At 45.0% G+C, this 16,813-nt stretch overlaps 1 protein-coding gene across 1 annotated transcript in view; it reads left to right on the plus strand.

The window, feature by feature from the left end:
* The window catches only part of TENM4 (teneurin transmembrane protein 4), a 756,175-nt gene that overhangs the window by 630,981 nt on the left and 108,381 nt on the right, over nt 1-16,813 (plus strand). Inside the window, 2 exon segments of the mRNA XM_059708328.1 lie at nt 1,718-1,903; nt 16,461-16,607. Of these exon segments, the coding sequence (XP_059564311.1) occupies nt 1,718-1,903; nt 16,461-16,607 (333 nt within the window).

The raw sequence follows: 16,813 nt of genomic DNA on the forward strand, positions 1-16,813 counted from the left end.
AAACCACTCCACCATGTAGTGTGGGAAGGCCAGGAGCAATAGAACAACCACAGGATGAATCGAAGGCGACTCCACTCAGCAGGAGGGACACTTGAGCTGAGCCTCGGGGTAGCTGATGCTCTGTAACATGGAGGGTACTAATGATGTAGACATAAAGTTCCCTTAGAGCCGGAAGGAATAATGCCATCAGGTCCCCCCTGCAGTAGATGAGGAAACTGACACCCAGGGAGGGGAAGTGACCTTCCCAAGGTCACATAGCAGATTAGTGGCTGAGCAGGCACAGATCTTGCAAACCTGATCCTTGGACTCCTAGTCTAAAACTCACTGTCCCGAGAAACATTTCTTGAGTTTGTGGCCTTTGCCGTTTGCCAAGCCCGTTCTGTCATCCATTTTACTGCATGCTCATCACAGCCCTGAGGGTCAGCACAGGGGCTATGAGGCAGCATCAGTACTGCCCACACTCCGCACATCAGGGACGTCAAGGAACCTGGCCAAGGTCACGCAGCTCAGAAGCTCCTGAGTCTGGCTCTAGGTCAGGGCTCTTGCACCCATTTTACAGCAGCCTCTCTCCTCCCTTCTCAGGCAGTGTGCTTGGCAAGGTGTCTGGCGTGGGAACTCACTATAAATGGTAACTCACTGTGTTATTTTTTAATTCTTGAACATTTTAGCCATTGCCTTATAGACTCATAAGAAGGACTGAGCCTCTAGGATCTCATTTCTTTTCTTTCTCAAAAATAGCTAGACGATTAGTAGCTTAGAAGGGAGTAGTAATGGGCAAATGCAATTTGGCACAGGTGCCAATTAACTCAATTTGAAAGAAACTAAAGGTGGTGGGATTTTCATTTGAAGATGGTTGGGCCACAAGGCACAGAATCAAGTCAGGGTCTCCCTCTAGAGCCCTGGCAGGGGGCATCGTGGCCATGGTTGGTCAGCCCGGTCCCTAAACAGCAGTTGTGTTTGGGAGCCTCCACAGCCTCTGCCTGGATGATCATGAAGCTGCGCTGACCCCAGGCCCCAGGGGCTTGTGAATCAGGTCATGTACGTGTTGGTGAAGGGCCAGACAACTCCCACTGTGGAGTGCGCCCCCCCCCCCCGCCCCCCTATCTGATTGCTTTGGATCAGAGAGGCCATTTAGATGGTGCTTGGAATTGCAGTGGCAAAGCACTGAACATACACCCGGCAAAAGCACCAACCAGCCACCTCCTAGAGTACATGAGGCCCAGGGTCCAGCCTTCCTTTCACCCCTTGTCAATCAGAGTCAAGGTTGGACCAAAACGCAGGCCCCAGGACACGCCCACTAGCCCTTCTCTGGCGATCGCAGACTCATCCTCACTGTTTTCACACATAACCAGTTTTTAATTAAATTTGACTTTTCCTCCCATCTGTTCAGCAGGACAGTCCCCTTTGGAAGTGGCAAGCACAGACTTGGGGACAGGCTGGCAATAGGGGAAGCAAACAGAGCAGAGCCCTTCCATTCATCCTATTTTTCGAAGAATGGGTTTGGGACAGGCTTCTGTCCAGAGAATTGTTCTTGTCCAAGGGTCATTGTCCACGGAGATTAGCTTCCCCAGCCCCTGGAATCCCAACTGCTCCCAGAAGCCAAGGAAGGTAGCTAAGTGTGACTCTTGTTCCCAGCAACAACTTGCTCAGTACTTATGTTTATTTTCTTTCTCCTCCCTCTCCTGTGTCTCCTGGGCCCACCTCTTCCTCCCCACAGAAATCTGTGCTGCCGACTGCGGGGGCCATGGCGTGTGTGTGGGGGGCACCTGCCGCTGCGAGGATGGCTGGATGGGGGCGGCCTGCGACCAGCGGGCCTGCCACCCGCGCTGTGCAGAGCATGGGACCTGCCGCGACGGCAAGTGTGAATGCAGCCCCGGTTGGAACGGCGAGCACTGCACCATCGGTAAGATGGGCTGGCAAGCCCGGGGTGGCTTCTCTGACCTGCACGGTGCCTTTGTCTGTCGGGTACTTCAGGGCCAGGGCTGACCCTACTGCATGTGGGAACTGGGCAGAAAGTCCTTTCATCTGGTGACATTATGGTTGGCATTTCCTAGACATCAATTGGACTAAAACTCATCACTGGATACTAACCTCCCTTCCTCCCCAATCTGCATTTCCCAGATTCCAGCTGGTTAGCATGCCTTGCTAATTAGCCCTTCCCAGGCCAATTGCAGTGTAGCTCTGCGTTAAGGAGCCTGGGTTCAAGAATGAGGCAGAGGAGTCTCCCTTAGCAGCTGTGAGCAAGTCCCAGTGCCTCTCTGAGAGCTTCAGTTTCCTCACCTATAAAATGGGAATAATAATGCAAGTAAAGAGCTTAGAACAGGCTGGCACATAGTATAACACTCGATAAATATAGCCATTATTATCAAATTCACTCTCTGGTTGGGAGGCACTGGGCTTAGCTCTGAGCCCTTCACACCCACTGGCCTCCTAGTCCTGAGCTCCCAAAGATTCCCAGAATCCTGAGGAAAGCTTCCCACAGGCCACATCTGCATCCCATTAGCCTAGGACCCCTCCTCCCCTGTCCTGGGCTTCCGTCCTGTCTGCGTTTGTCTCCTTTCTCCTCCCTGGGGGGCTCCTCGGCACCAGGACCCCTGCTAAAGCAGCTCTGTTGGCAGCTTTCAAAACAAGCCGATCACTCCCTTCCCTTCTTTCTGCCTTTCCCGCTGCTTTTGTTGATTTTAAACACAGCCAGACATTTTGCTTGGTTTATTATCTGGAATGAACACTCACCAAAAGCTCTTTATTGAATCAACTGGCCTGTGGATGTGTGTTTTAACTTCTTGCATTTTTTTAAAGGCGGGTTGGATCAGATGGTGCGCACATGCTTCCAAAGGCAGGATTCTGGGTGCCTCTCCCGCTCTGAGAGTCACCTCTTGAGTCTTATAGCAACTGGGAGACAAGCCCCAAAGCTTTGCGGGGGACAAAGGAATTCTGAGCAAATAGAGCTGCCTCTTATCTCATGGTGTTCTTTGTGTGTGTGTATTTTTCTTAGGCCCCATTCCTTTTGTTTTATAGCCTGAAATCCATGCATAGTCACCATCCCTGCCCTCACAATATCACTCTTTATAAGTGGCTGTAGAATACCTTCTACTTAATACATTGATAATAATGGCTCCTAATTTTGAATACTTTTATTGTGCCAAGTGCTGTGCTAAAGGCTTTCACTGCATTATTTCGTATTCCTAGCAGTCACCCTGTAAAGCACACACGTTATTCCCTCCTCTGCAGAGGCGTCCGGCCCATAGCCTTCCCAGAGGCCATGTCTCCCTATTAGGATTAGCTCAGAGTTCCACACCTAACTCACCAGCCCACACTCTTTTCAGCCACACAGAGCCCCTGGCAGCCCTCCCTTGCTTTTCCATAGCATTCATCTTGCTGTGACTTCTGGGTGGCTTCTTGTGTCAGTGTCATCTTACCTTGTGATGGACCTGAACCCCCGGTAAAGAGAAGGGGCTCAAGTTCCTGGCGGGCCCTCTTCCTTCACCTCTGCTTCCCCTTTCCTGCATGTCTGAGGACAGCTGACCTTTCAGCCTCCCCAGCCCTCAAGGGGCCCAGCCCTATTAAAACTAAAATCAGAGCTCAGAGGGAGGACATTTCTGTTTTCCTGGCTTGCTCACAGTCTTCAACCCGGCCTCCCAAGTTCCAAAAAGTTATGGATGTCAGACTTTTATAAGATAAAACATCAGATTTGAGTCAGATGATGAGGGACTTAGGGACATTCTCTCCAGCGCAGTCACGGATGACGCATGACCGGCTTGTGGGCAGGCTGGGCTACATGTAGTGTCTCATCTCATGGCTGTTCATCAACCGGACCTAAAGAATGTCCCTTTTGTTTTGCTGCCAAGAAGTCAAACCACTCCCTCCCACCTCCGCTGCCCACCCTAGGGTGATTCTTTAAGAGCAGATCCCTCCTCGGGATTTCAGATGCATCTTCCCCTCCAGATAAGACATCTATCAAGGTGAATGTGCATGATTTGAGAGGGAGGTTGACAGTCATAAATACCAGAAAAATGTCACAGGACATTGAAGCAGTTATGGGCTAGTCCTAGTGGCTCAGATGAAAGGACGCTGGCTGGGAATTCCATTACCTTTCATTGTGTGGTGAGCATTTTCTGTCCCTGTCTCATCTCCCCGCATGGCAACTCGCCCCTGGGTCTCTGCCTGTGGCCAGCTGCATCCCTGCCAAGGAAGGAGCACCTCAGGGCTGAAGGAAGGCTTTGTACCCTTGGGGACAAGAGGGCAGGGCCAGGCCGTGCAAAGGAGGGAAACAATGGGGGTGCCTTTTTTTTAAATGTAAATAAGAAGGAGACAGTCCTTTTTAAACTTGGACTGTAACAAGAAGCACTTTCTTATATTTCCAGGGAACTTCTGCTCCCTGTGAGGATCATTTAGGAAAAGGAAAAAAATGCTGATGTGAGAAGTCAGAAATTCAAGTGTTACATTTTCTCTTGTTACCAGATTCTTATACAGCAGGTCATTCTACCCTCGCTAGCTCTGATGCTAGAGCATGTTTATGCCGCACGCCAGGGAGAGAGCCAGGATCCACAACACTGACTCGGAGATTTCCACGCAGTGAAGGCAGAAGCGAGGAGGGCCTGTTTATTCACACTGCCACCCTCTCTAAACAGAAAAGCGGGACTTGATTGCTTTCAACAGCTGGCGCAGACGAACAAGCCAGGTCTGCACTCCTCATGGTCAAGTCCTCAGCGTCAGGACCTTTTACCCAGTGACATTTCCCAGAGCAGATTACTAACCTTGGAACTGAATAGCTCCTTTGGTGGTTTTGCTCCACCTTTTAGCATAGAGGTTGGTTTTTTAAAAAAGGGAATTTGACAGTGATATCCTCTTTATCAGGCAGTTGTGGGGGGTTTTAGTTAAAAAGCAAGAATATGTCACATTGAATTCTAATTCCTTAAGAATTATCTGTCTCTTTGCATCTTCAAGAAAGGTCAGACAGACCACAGGGTGAGTGGGGGCTTCTGTTTCCCCCTCTGTGGATCACAGAATGGGGTGGCGGAGGCCTCCTGGTGTCCACAGCACGGCACACCCATCAGTCAGCCTGAATCTGAGCTACCTGCTCCTGAAAATATCCAACAGATAAAAAGGGATTTCCTATTTTTGCTCTCACTCCTCACTCATGCTCCCACTTGTACATATCAGGGATTTTCAACCTTTTTCATCTCATGGCACACATAAACTAATCACTAAAATTCTGCAGCACACCAAAAAATATATTTTTTGCCGATCTGACCAAAAAAAAAAAAAAAAGGTATAATTCTGATCCATTCACACTGGACAGCTATTGTGTTGGCTGTTGTCGTTTTTGTTTTGTTTTGATTTGACAATCTAAGGGAAGTCAGTGCTCCTAACTAAAATAGTCAAAAATTGCTTGTTTTAAAAATTCTTGTGGCCCACTGGTTCAAAATCGCTGGCGTATATGGAACCCAGTTTTCCTAGTCCAGAATTAAGGTAAGATGGATTGAATTCTAGCTATTTTTCAAGTATATGGTCAACACACAGTCACCAGAAGCATGTTTTGGGATATCTTTTCCAGAAATTTTATGGCTCTCTTAAGTCTAGGGCTTGACCTCCAATTTTTTTTAGAGAAAGCTGCAAATCACAGTTAAATTTAAGAAGGTGTTCATTTTTTTTTCTATTTCTTTGAAAGCACTGCTCACATTTAGGATCACTTCTCTGATTGTTATTTTATTCACTTCAGTGCCCCTGTCTATAAAGACTCAAAACACATGTGGGAAATGCCAGCTTCTGATTACATTGGTGAAATTCCAACCTTGACCCCAAAGCAGTGATTATTCAAGATGCCAGATATACAGAATTATTTACTAGGCTTCAGGAGAGCTGTCCAATCACCTAAGTCTTGATTCTTAAACAAATCCTCCTCTGGGAGTAAAGATCAAAATAATACTCTGATGATGCAATTGCTACAGTGAGCAAAGCCAGATGAAGAGAAATTATAAAGAAAGGCCACAAAACCTTCTGGAGCTCTTTGTCCACTTTCAAATGGTAGCTCTCAGAGTGGGGTTTTGTTTTTTTCTTTGTTGTGTAATTGGAGAATCCTCAACGAAAAAGTCTCAAGTCGCTCACGAGGCATGGGCGCCTGTGTGATGGCCCCATGCATAACCCTCCTCAAAAGCATTCTCTCACAACATGGCCTGTGACCTGACAGGACAGATGCGAACAAGGATAAAGAGAAAATGGACAGGGATCTACTCCAAGTTATGGGAGCAATTGATGGTTCTGGGAGATTTTAGCCCACATGTGGTAGGGGTGGGAAATGAGGAAAGTTAGTGGGCCCTGTGAGTTCCTGTCAGGATGATGCCATTGGCCACTTACTCATTGACCATCCAAACAGAGAAGAGTATTAATGTATCCAACATCTTAACACGAACATGACTTTGATGGTTTGCCATTCGTCTGAAAGAAATTTAGGTGATTATAGCCACCCCAGGCATCGCCTGCTATAATGAGCCTTGTTTAATCTGGCCTAATGTGTTCTTATGATACAATGATTTAAGCCATCTGAGGCTCCTGGGGAAGAAGAGTGAAAAGCCTCTGGCCATGTTCTCCATAACCTCGGATTGGGGGCCCCCGAAGCTTCTTGAGATTATCCTTAGAGAAACTTTTGTTGGTACAGGCAAGTCAAGGAGAGAAGTTTTCATGTTGGAGGTCATAGAGATGCTAAAAAGGTCCACGACCTCCCAGATCAACCTCATGCCAAAGCTCAGAGTCTGTGTCATAAACAGCTGTGTGTCACCACTGTCCTCTTGCATAGTGATGGGAATGTAAGAGCACAAGAAACATGTGTGCAGTGTTGAAAAAAATAAGCATGGCCCAAGAGTAAAAATGACTCTACTGCCATCATCTCTATCCTGAAGTTCTGAGGAGAAGGATGAATAAATTTTGTGAAGTCTGAATCCACCGTTCATAATGCAAACTTAAGGAAGTTTTGCCATCTTTACGTAAAGTTAAGACTTAAAAATCATGATGAATTTTTAAGTGACCATCACTTATGGCCATGTGTGCCAAGATTATCAAGCAATGAAAGCAATAATAGTATGGGCTTCTGCCTAAATGGTATTGGACTTCAGAGACGTGGTTATCATTTATATTTTCAAGAGCCAGAGACAAAGAAGCTCTATTTCATTCCCAGGAAACTGCTGGACTTAGTATGGACTGGCTGTTATCAGCTTTTGGATTCACAGTGTGGCTTGAAGTCACTGTGCAAAGTGGCCTCTTGATTTGTGGAGTGAGAATTTGAAGTTTTGAAAGTCCACTTCTGTCCCCTGAAACCTACAACACTGATTGTAACATGAGTCTACCTCTGTCACCTCTACTGGCTGCTATTGCTGCCTGCAGTCTAGAGAAATTAGTAAGCATTTTTAAAGGTATTAAAAGCATATTTACATTCAATAGAGATCTTTATTACTAAAACATTCTCAAAAGTAGAATGGCACTAGAAGAGCGAGAGCTCTGAAGTCAGCACCTGGGTGTGGATATACTCTGTACTCATCGCCGGAGCCAAGGTATCATCATTAAGTTTGGAGGCAAAGTGTTTCTTGCTGGAGAACTCTCTCAGAGTGGATACTGTGTGGTGGTGTGGCCATTTGGATCACAGTGTTCGTGTCTCATTCAACCTATCATCCTTCCCAACCCTGTGAAAGACATCTAGGCTCACTCCATCTCTTCTGTAGCTGGAGGTCAGAGTTTTTACAAGAATGTGTGACTATGACCCTCAGCAAAGCCCTGCAGATCTGAAAGCTAAGAGCAACAACTGAGCCAGGAGATCCTGCATGTTAGTGCTGCAACAACACATCCTGGGAGGCGATGTCTGAGAAATTTTAGACCCCTTTGCAAAATTAGATGAATGAACTTGACTAAGACAAAAGTGACCGATGAACCAAGAATCAAGAAAGCCTTCACCTTAGCCAGAGGTGCTTCCCGGGATGTTTTACCTGTGGGCTGGCCCTGGTTTTCATTGTTTGGCATTCCACAGCTTTGTTCATTGGCTCCTGCTTACTAAGCCACTCGCCTTCGTTTTCCCTGGTATAGCTTATTATGTTGTGGATGCCACAGCATCTATCAGAACGAAGGGGAAGATGCAGGCCCAGTTAAAACCTCCCCTTCCCAAATTTCCACTTGGTGTACAGCCTGCAGGAGCATATTTCATCTCGAAACAGAGACCGCATGGATACCCAGACTAAGAACAGAGCCTCTCTTCCACCAGTCTTTTGAAGCAAAGATATTCTGATAAATAACAATAGTATCTATCCAGAGGATTGAAAAAATAAAATGTATGGTTTTTTATGAAGAGAGTAAGAATGTCCCTACAGTTTAGAGAACCCTAGGGCTTCCAGATAAGGCCCCACCATTGCAGTCCAGCCCTACTTACGGACTTTTGATTCATGTATGAAATCGAGCGGAGGATGGGGGCCAACCTGGCAGAAAGCATCAGGCCCTTCAGGAGACGGCCATCTGTCTGGCCTTTGTGGGAGCACACGTGGAGGAGTCATCGAGAAGGGGATGAAAGGGAAGCTCCTCAAATGATCAGGGCTGCAGCCGAAGTGGGAAAGGTGAAATGGGGTTCCTGATTTATTCCGCGAATGAGGAGGTCTGCCCTGCTTTAAACACACATATATGCACAGTGGGGTTTCTTTCAGAGCAACATTTGACCCCCACCCATAAAATAAGATTGCCAAATGATTCAGTGCTTGGATACAACCCCTCCATTGGGGAACAAAGCATATATCATTCTGTCTTTTGAGTGAATAAGCATTGAGAAGGGGTCAGGTTTTCTTTTCTTTTTCTTCTTTTTCACAATGACATCCATTGGCCAGCACCTCGCAGTCTTTGTAAGATGCACCGAGGAGAGATGCCTCTTACTTAGAACACCAGGCATGCGGCACCCAAGTCTAGGTGGGCACATGTGTCCACAGAACATTCAGGAATGCAGACAGATAACCTAGTGGTATATTTGACTAAACACTCAACCCACTTCCCTAGAGCATATCAAATGACTTCAATATCACATAGTTCTAAATGCCAGTTTCCTGGGGACCCCACTGCCCAAACAGGGTGCACCTGTTTTTAAACCACTGCTGCCCCAGAAGGGAAGTTGGATGCTGCTCTGGGTAGACAAAGGGCAAGTTCTTGTTTTCCATAGAGCTGAACAAACATGGCAGACACAGGAGGGCGGCCACTTTCGCAGCTTCCCATCCTCCTTTTCCTCCCGTTTTCCTTACCCATCCGTCATCTTGTTTGTATGATCATATTTGGGTGAAGTTCCTTTTGGCCCTTCCTGGAGAATGTGCTTGCTCTCCCTCCTCCTCTCTCATGGTATCCTGTCTTTGATTTTATTTTCCCCACCATGGCAGGTCTGCCCCAAATGTGGGTGCATCCCCTTTGTCTCCTCAGCACCTGGCATGGTTATGTGGCAGGCAGTGTTGCACTTATTTGATCCTACCTTAAATGTCCTGTCTTTTATTTCCCAAGCGCACTATCTGGATAGGGTAGTTAAAGGTATGGTCTTCCTTCCTCTATTTTCCTATTGTCTTTGTGTGTGTGTTTGTGTATAAGCATAAAGAAGAAATGCGTATATAAAAAAGTGTATATACACCCATAAGCATGGTGTCTAGATACTGCCACATCCCCAGCTTTGTCACAGCATCTACTGCCCAGTGGGTGGGTGTTTCGTCACAAGGTGATTGATAATACCCGGAGTGTCATTCTTCCCCCAAAAGTGCTCAATCTGTTTGTGACATTACCATTGTGCTATTGTCCTTCCCTCCCCATACACACATACACTCCTCATGCTTTCTACCCCATCTCATGTCACCCTGCCCATCCCTTACGGCCCCTGGTCCATTAGAATTAAGATGGTGGGAACCAGGGTGGGTGGCCTGAGAGAAGAAGAGACCCCAGAGCAAGCTAAGAAATCTGAAGAGCTGCATTCTATCACTGCCGTGTTCACTCATCCAACAACCACATACGGAGCACTACTGTACTAAGGACTGTGCCAGGCTCTGGACAAAGGGCAAAACAGACCCTTTACCTCAGGGAGTGGGTGGTCTTTTGTTTTGTTTTCCTTTTCAGAGGCCTGGCTTTGGTAAGTCTTCTCTTTGAACAGTATTCCCTACAGGCAAAGTTATTCCTTCTATTTTAAACATTTATATTAATTAGGTAGTGCCTAGTTTTCCAAATAGGCCTCATTGCTCTAAGAATAAGTCTCAGGATGATCAGATACGTGTGCTCCTAAAGGATGCCAACTCCCCAGGAGGAAAACCACACCCTATCTTTTTATCCTTAAGCCCTGGCACAGCACCTGGCTCAGTGGTTAAGGGCTTGTGCACTGCAGTCAGGCTGCCTGAGTTGAATCCCAAGTCCGACAATTAACGAACTAGCTGACCGTGAGTGAGTTATGTAACCTCCCTTCACTTCAGAGTCTTTATAAAAGAGGATGATAACAGGACCCACCACCTAGGGTTGGTGTAAGGATTAAGTGAAATAATGAATGTAAAGCACTTAGCACATGGGCAGGAATGATGCTCAGCAAACATTAGTTATGCTATTCTAGCATCATGTGCTCATTCTCACTCTTAATGTGGAGGACTTTGTTAGTGAGACTAATTTGTGAAATTATAAAGAAAAGGTGAAATTGGCTTTTAATAAGAGATAGCATCTTCTGTTAAAAACTTATGGAGAAGATTTAGGGGAAACATAAATTACTAAATGCTTTTCAACTAGGATATCTTTGCCAAAGACTGCAAAGGTGTTACTAGACTCATCGGTGGATGCCTGGTGTTGAGAAGTTCCTGTTATTTCACATGTTGATTTTCAACTGAGAATAAAATCTTTCCAGTAAGAGAGAGTAGTACCTGTGAGTCTCTATAGGACTTTCACAAATAATCGTTAGAGGAATCATCAAACTAGATTAAATTTAAGTGTTACCCTCTATTTGGTGAATTTTTCCTACTCGGTAAAGTATTGCATATTCATGAGTCAGTGAATCATAAGTTGCTTCAAAAGACAAATGGCAAAATCTGTATCTGAACCAAGCCCCTATCTGGCTAACTTTCTGGTATAATGGGTACTAATCCTAAGAATTCAAAGACCTATATAATGCAGGCTCAGGACTTATCAAAATAGAGTGCTTTGCAGTTCAAAGACAAGCCAACTTCTATTCTGTGCTTTCCAATTGTATTGGTAGAGACTGAAGAAACAGCATTCACTCAACAAATATGGAGGCCAGGAAATGTGGAGGCCACACAACAGAAACAGTCCCTTCTCTAGGGTAGCCCACAGTCTAGCAGAGAGGACACTAATAAAACAATTCCAACATGATGGGAGTTAAGATAGGGGAAGTCCAGGGGCCTACTTAGCAAGGAGATCTCCAAGTTCAGAGGGCTTTGAAGACCAAGACTGTGAACTTTTACATAAACAAATGAGAAAGCCACTGAAGGTTTGGTTTTTAAAAGCAGGATGACGACCTGGTGACATTTGTGATTTGGAAGGCTTGATCTGGCCACATGTTGGAAAAGGGCTGACGGAGAGCATTAGGGGACAGGGAGGCCAATTGGACTATTGCTGTTATCTAGGTAGGAAATGATGGTGACCTAGATAACACTTCTAGGGAAGTGACGATAGGGATGAAAAAGTACCAGAGGACCAGAAAGAGAACCAGAAAGAAACGGGATATTTTGATACATTAGGTGGGTGTGTTTTACCCCCTTAACTGAAAAATAAATAACACCAAAGATTCCGAAAGTCTTCTCATCATTCCTGCTGCTAGCATCAAGGGGGGCTTCCTGTAGGCTTAGCAAAAGGTGGAAGATAAAGCGGTCCCTTGTCATTTAAAGGGCATCATTTCTTTTGAAAAGCTTAGCCCTTCTCTAACCCTTAAAATTACATTATTTTGGCTCTAGCAAATGCCTGGTGTGAGTCCTTCCAGAGGGAACTGTTAATGTCACTTGGGTTCTCTGAATTATTGATGAGCTTCGGGGTTTGTGGAATTAATGAGCTTCAGCAGTGGGTAGGGATGGACATATTGCTTTAAGAAAGTCAGCAAGTCACCCCAGAGGAGCCTTCCTCATACTGGCTAATGGGGGGTGTGATTATCCCAGAAGCAAATTGCTAAATGAGAGCAGACCTCATTCAACCAACAGGTACTCAGGGTCCCTCTGAAACCCTGAAACTGATAGGACAGTGCAGATCCTCAGGGCATAAGTGAGTCCATTTAAAGAAACTGACGGTGGATAAAGTGCCCGCGATCTCCCATGTAGGGCTTTCCCTCCTGGAGAACACCTGTTTCTCCAGGCAGTTTCAGAGCAGCTCAGGATGTGTGCTCGAGGCACTGAGGGCTAAGATGTGCTCCCTAGAGCAGGGCTTCCCACAGTGGAATGGAGCATCCCACGTTTCTGTAAATGGTTACAGGGGAGAGTTCTGAAGTTAAAATGGAAAAATGTCCTCATAATCTAATCAGGGTTCTTTATTGTAGGACTTTCAGAGCCTTTACTATATTAACATTGAGTGTGACTTTCTAGGATAAAACAGTAGGATGCAATGTTTCCCAAACTTATTTGATCTCAGAAGCTTGTTTTTTTATGACCTCAGAGAACTAGCAAAATTCACACTTTTTGAGACATACTTTTTGAGATAGAAGACCCACTTTAAATCCTTGCTGGAACAAAGTAGGGTAAGTAGAATGTAAAATTCTTCAGATAAGGGGATATATGGCATCTCTGTAACCCCAGAACACAAGCCTGACATCCAGTCAAGCTTGTTGAAATTAAGAACAAAATCATCAAAGTTGATGTTGCTTTGACTCTCTTCCTGGGTTGGTTATACTGGAAGGAACTAACAGGCATCTCATTCAAACTCTCATTTTATGGATGAAGAAATTGAGGCCAGAGAGGAAAAGTAACTATCCCAAGGTTCCACAAGTTAGTCAGACAGTAGGTACCAGAACCGAGGTCTCCTGCTCCACTGATTGATTCATTGCAACAAATATGTATTGAGGATCTTCATGGCATGAATTAAACCCAATGTTGCTTTTATGGAGTTTACATTTTAATGAAGGGAGTAAAGCATTAAACTAATTGCAGAATTAGTAAATTACATATGCTTGGGACAGTTGCTCTCAAGAGAAGGACAAAGTGCTAGGGGAGAATGAAATGGTGGCCTTGGGCTGAGACGTGTGGCCCCAAACCCATCTCGCTGCTTCCCATGTGGATCTTCATGTCACTGGGCTTGTCTGATTGAGGTCTCTTTCGCAAGGTTCGTATTTATGAGGACCATAGTTTTTGACCCAAATGTTGACATAGTTTGACAAAAGGTTATTTTCTGGTTTGTGGATTTCTTAGTGTAGTTATACAACATTAAAATAAATAAACTCAATAATAATATTAATAATAATAGCAGCTACCTTTTATTGAATACCTACTTATGTTACCCACTGTGCTAACTAGTTGACATCCATTATTTCATTAATCTTCTCAACAACTCTTTGAATTAGTTATTACCTCCATTTTACAGATCAGAAAATTGAGGATTAAAGAGTTAAATAATTTGCCAATCATCCCACGTGTAGTAAGTAAAATGGTGATGCTGGGATTTGAACTGAGGTCTGTCCAGCTCCAGAGTCCACACACTATTACAGCACATGGTTTTTTTGTTTTTTTAAAAAAATAAGATTAAATATTGTGAAATTGGAACTGCTCTAGAAATTTAGGATCTGAAATATATAACAAAATTTTATTTAGTTTTGAAATAACAAATGTAAGGTGTGTAGCACAGTGGCATAGACCTTGAGTGTATAGCAACTGTCATTGTCATTACTGTCCTGAAGCATCTAAATTGGGAATTGGCAAACTGCAGCCTATAGACCAAATTTGGCTCATCACTGCTTTTTGTAAAGTTTTATTGGAACAGCCATGCTCATTCATTCATAAATTGTGTGTGACTGCTTTCAAGCTATAATGGCAGAGTTGAGTAATTACAACAGAGACATTATGGCTTACTCGCCTACAATATTTATTATTTGAAACTTTATTGAAAAAGTTTGCTGACTCTGATCTAGATACTTGCCTCAGTTTACCATTGCGCCTTTCTGTGAGCCCAACCTGAGGTTGTGGGTACAACATATAATATTACTAAAAATAGGAGGTAAAGGTAAATAGAAGATTCAAATATTGTGTTTGAGCTATAAGTCAGACTGTGTTTATCATGCATAATTATCTTATTTAATTCTCCCAACTACCCCATTTTAAAAGTTGTCTGAGGCTCAAAGAATTACATAATGCCCAGGTCCTACAGCCGCTGAGTGGTAGAGCCAGCCTTTGATATGGTTCCCAAGCTTGTGCAGCTGCACAAGAGATGTTCTTTGCATCTTACAAGGGGCAACACCTTAGAGCAAGAGAAAACAATATATCACCATTCTTAAAATTTGGACCTTGTTTCTTCCAAGACTGATTTCAAATACAAATGAGGCCTAATTAACAGGAAGTTCCAGCCAGCTAGACACGAATTTGTATGGGACTAATTGGAGAATGAGGGAGCCTGTAATTGTTTAGACCAGGAGGGGTGGCTGATGTTGGCTAAGGAGTTAGAATGCCTGGGTGGTCATCTGCGCGTCACAGCACTGCGCCTGGGCTTTTACAGCTGCTTCCCCCACCACTTCTGGGTGGCAATGCTGGTGTTTCTCACCTTTCCCAATAGGCTTCTGCTGTGCAAAGGCCACATGGCCTACGCTTGCTTCTAAACTTCTAATCTCTCCTAGGCTTGGCGTGCACACTCAGTAAATGGTTCTTCCTTTGAATGGAAAACACAGTGGCCAGGTTGATTGATTGGTTGCTGTGTTGAACATCTCATATAAATGAGCATGTTCTTTTCTTTTATGTTGCGATAACAGTCAACTATCAAAAGTCCTTGAAACACTAAAGTTTTAGATTCTAATTGATTGGCCATTTAGTGAGTGCCTACCTTAGTCTTGGTCTCATAGTGGACAGCTATATTCACATTTGTCCCATTTAAGAAAAACAGGTCGATTCTCAGTTATTTCATGGCAGAGAATTCAGTTTGTAGCCAGACTTGTAGCCGTGTGCTGCTCATAATACTAAATTAAGTGTTATAGATGACAGAGTGCTTTCCCAGCACACCTTTCCCTGAGACTGAGCAGAGGCAGAGAGAAGACACGGAAGGCGTGCCAGTGAAAGGTGGTGTTTTTTTTTTATAGCTCCTCGGAGAAAGGCATCAGCGGGATTGTGAAAATGGGGACTTGAATGAAAACCACGTAACTTGGCAGATTCTCAGACATAGATTTCTGAGCCCACACACTCAGAGAGAGGGTCATCAAACACCTGTAAATCTATTTGAATAGTAATAAAAACTCCCCACCTTATGATATATTCAAGGCAGAACCAAGGCAGAGTCTAAAAATGGCCTGACCCTTCTTGATGAAATCATCCGCAGCCCTCTCAGACAGATGGCCCTCCTGCGTTAGGTTCCCACCATATTCTGTACATCTCCCCTAGGGCACTTAGCAATGAAATATTTTGCTTACACAAATCTGTCTCCTTTGATAAGCTACATGCTTCTCAAGAATAAGAACTAGGTCTTATTCATCTCTGTTCCTCCAGCGCTAGCCCAGAGAAGATGCTTACTAAGTGACAGACAGGCAAACAGATGTCCAGATGAACAAAGTTAGGGGAGGGCGGGGTGCCCGTTTCTGCATTTGCAATTGCTGACAGCCCTGGTTAGTCTCTCTTGTGTCAGTCACTAGGGCTCCTCTGGCTATATAGCCCTTCTTAGTGGCTGCAGATAAGATGGGAAGAAAAAGACCCAAGGACGCCTCCTCAGAGCAAAGACAGTTGTTTAGGAGAAAACAGGACAAAATAATTGAAAAGCCTGAGGTCCAATACAGCTGATCTAGTAACAAGAGCTGGAAAATGGTGCAGCCTCTAGAATGAGACCCAGAGGTTCCGAGGGGGTATAAGGAGTAAACAGAGAGATGATTTCTTTGTCCCAAACAGCTGCCAGAGACAGGAAAACAAGAGTGAATAAGGAGCAAGAATCTGGCAGAAAGCTCCATTGGTCAGATTCCAAAAGGCCCACATCCACTGACTCTCGCTGTAGAATCGTGATCACTTTTGAAACAGGAGATTTTAGATGCAGAAGGTGTGGGTTTCAGACCTATTCCTGCCACCACCTCCTGACCGTGCCACCTCCTGGCTGTGCAGCCTTAGCAAGTTCTCCACCTCTGAATCTGGGTTGCCTCTCAGTGAAGTGACAGTTCCTAATGCTACTGGTCTCCCTGGGTGCTGAGGCCACCGATGTGCTGATGGGATGTGAAAGCATTTTGTAAATTGGCAGGCGGAGTGTGAATGTGTGTGACTGCAGTGGACCATAGACAATCCAACCTCAATTCTGTGTGCTTTGCTTTGCAGAGGGTTGCCCTGGGTTGTGCAATGGCAATGGCAGATGCACCTTGGACCTGAATGGGTGGCACTGTGTCTGCCAGCTGGGCTGGAGAGGAGCTGGCTGTGACACATCCATGGAGACCGCCTGTGGTGACAGCAAAGACAATGATGGAGGTAAGGCTGTGGCACCCATGAGCTCTGGGGTGGGGGGAGACTCAGGGTGGAGTGTGGGCATTATTACTGAGTTAACAGGCCACCAGTACACCATCTGGCTAGTCAAGGAGGCCTGCAGGGCAGGCATAAAATTGTACATGTGGTCAGGATGAGCGCATCTCACTAGTTGTTCCATTTGAATTAATTAAAAGTAAGTAAATGAAATT

This window comes from Myotis daubentonii, chromosome 9 (assembly GCF_963259705.1).
Source record: "Myotis daubentonii chromosome 9, mMyoDau2.1, whole genome shotgun sequence".
Taxonomy (NCBI): domain Eukaryota; kingdom Metazoa; phylum Chordata; class Mammalia; order Chiroptera; family Vespertilionidae; genus Myotis; species Myotis daubentonii.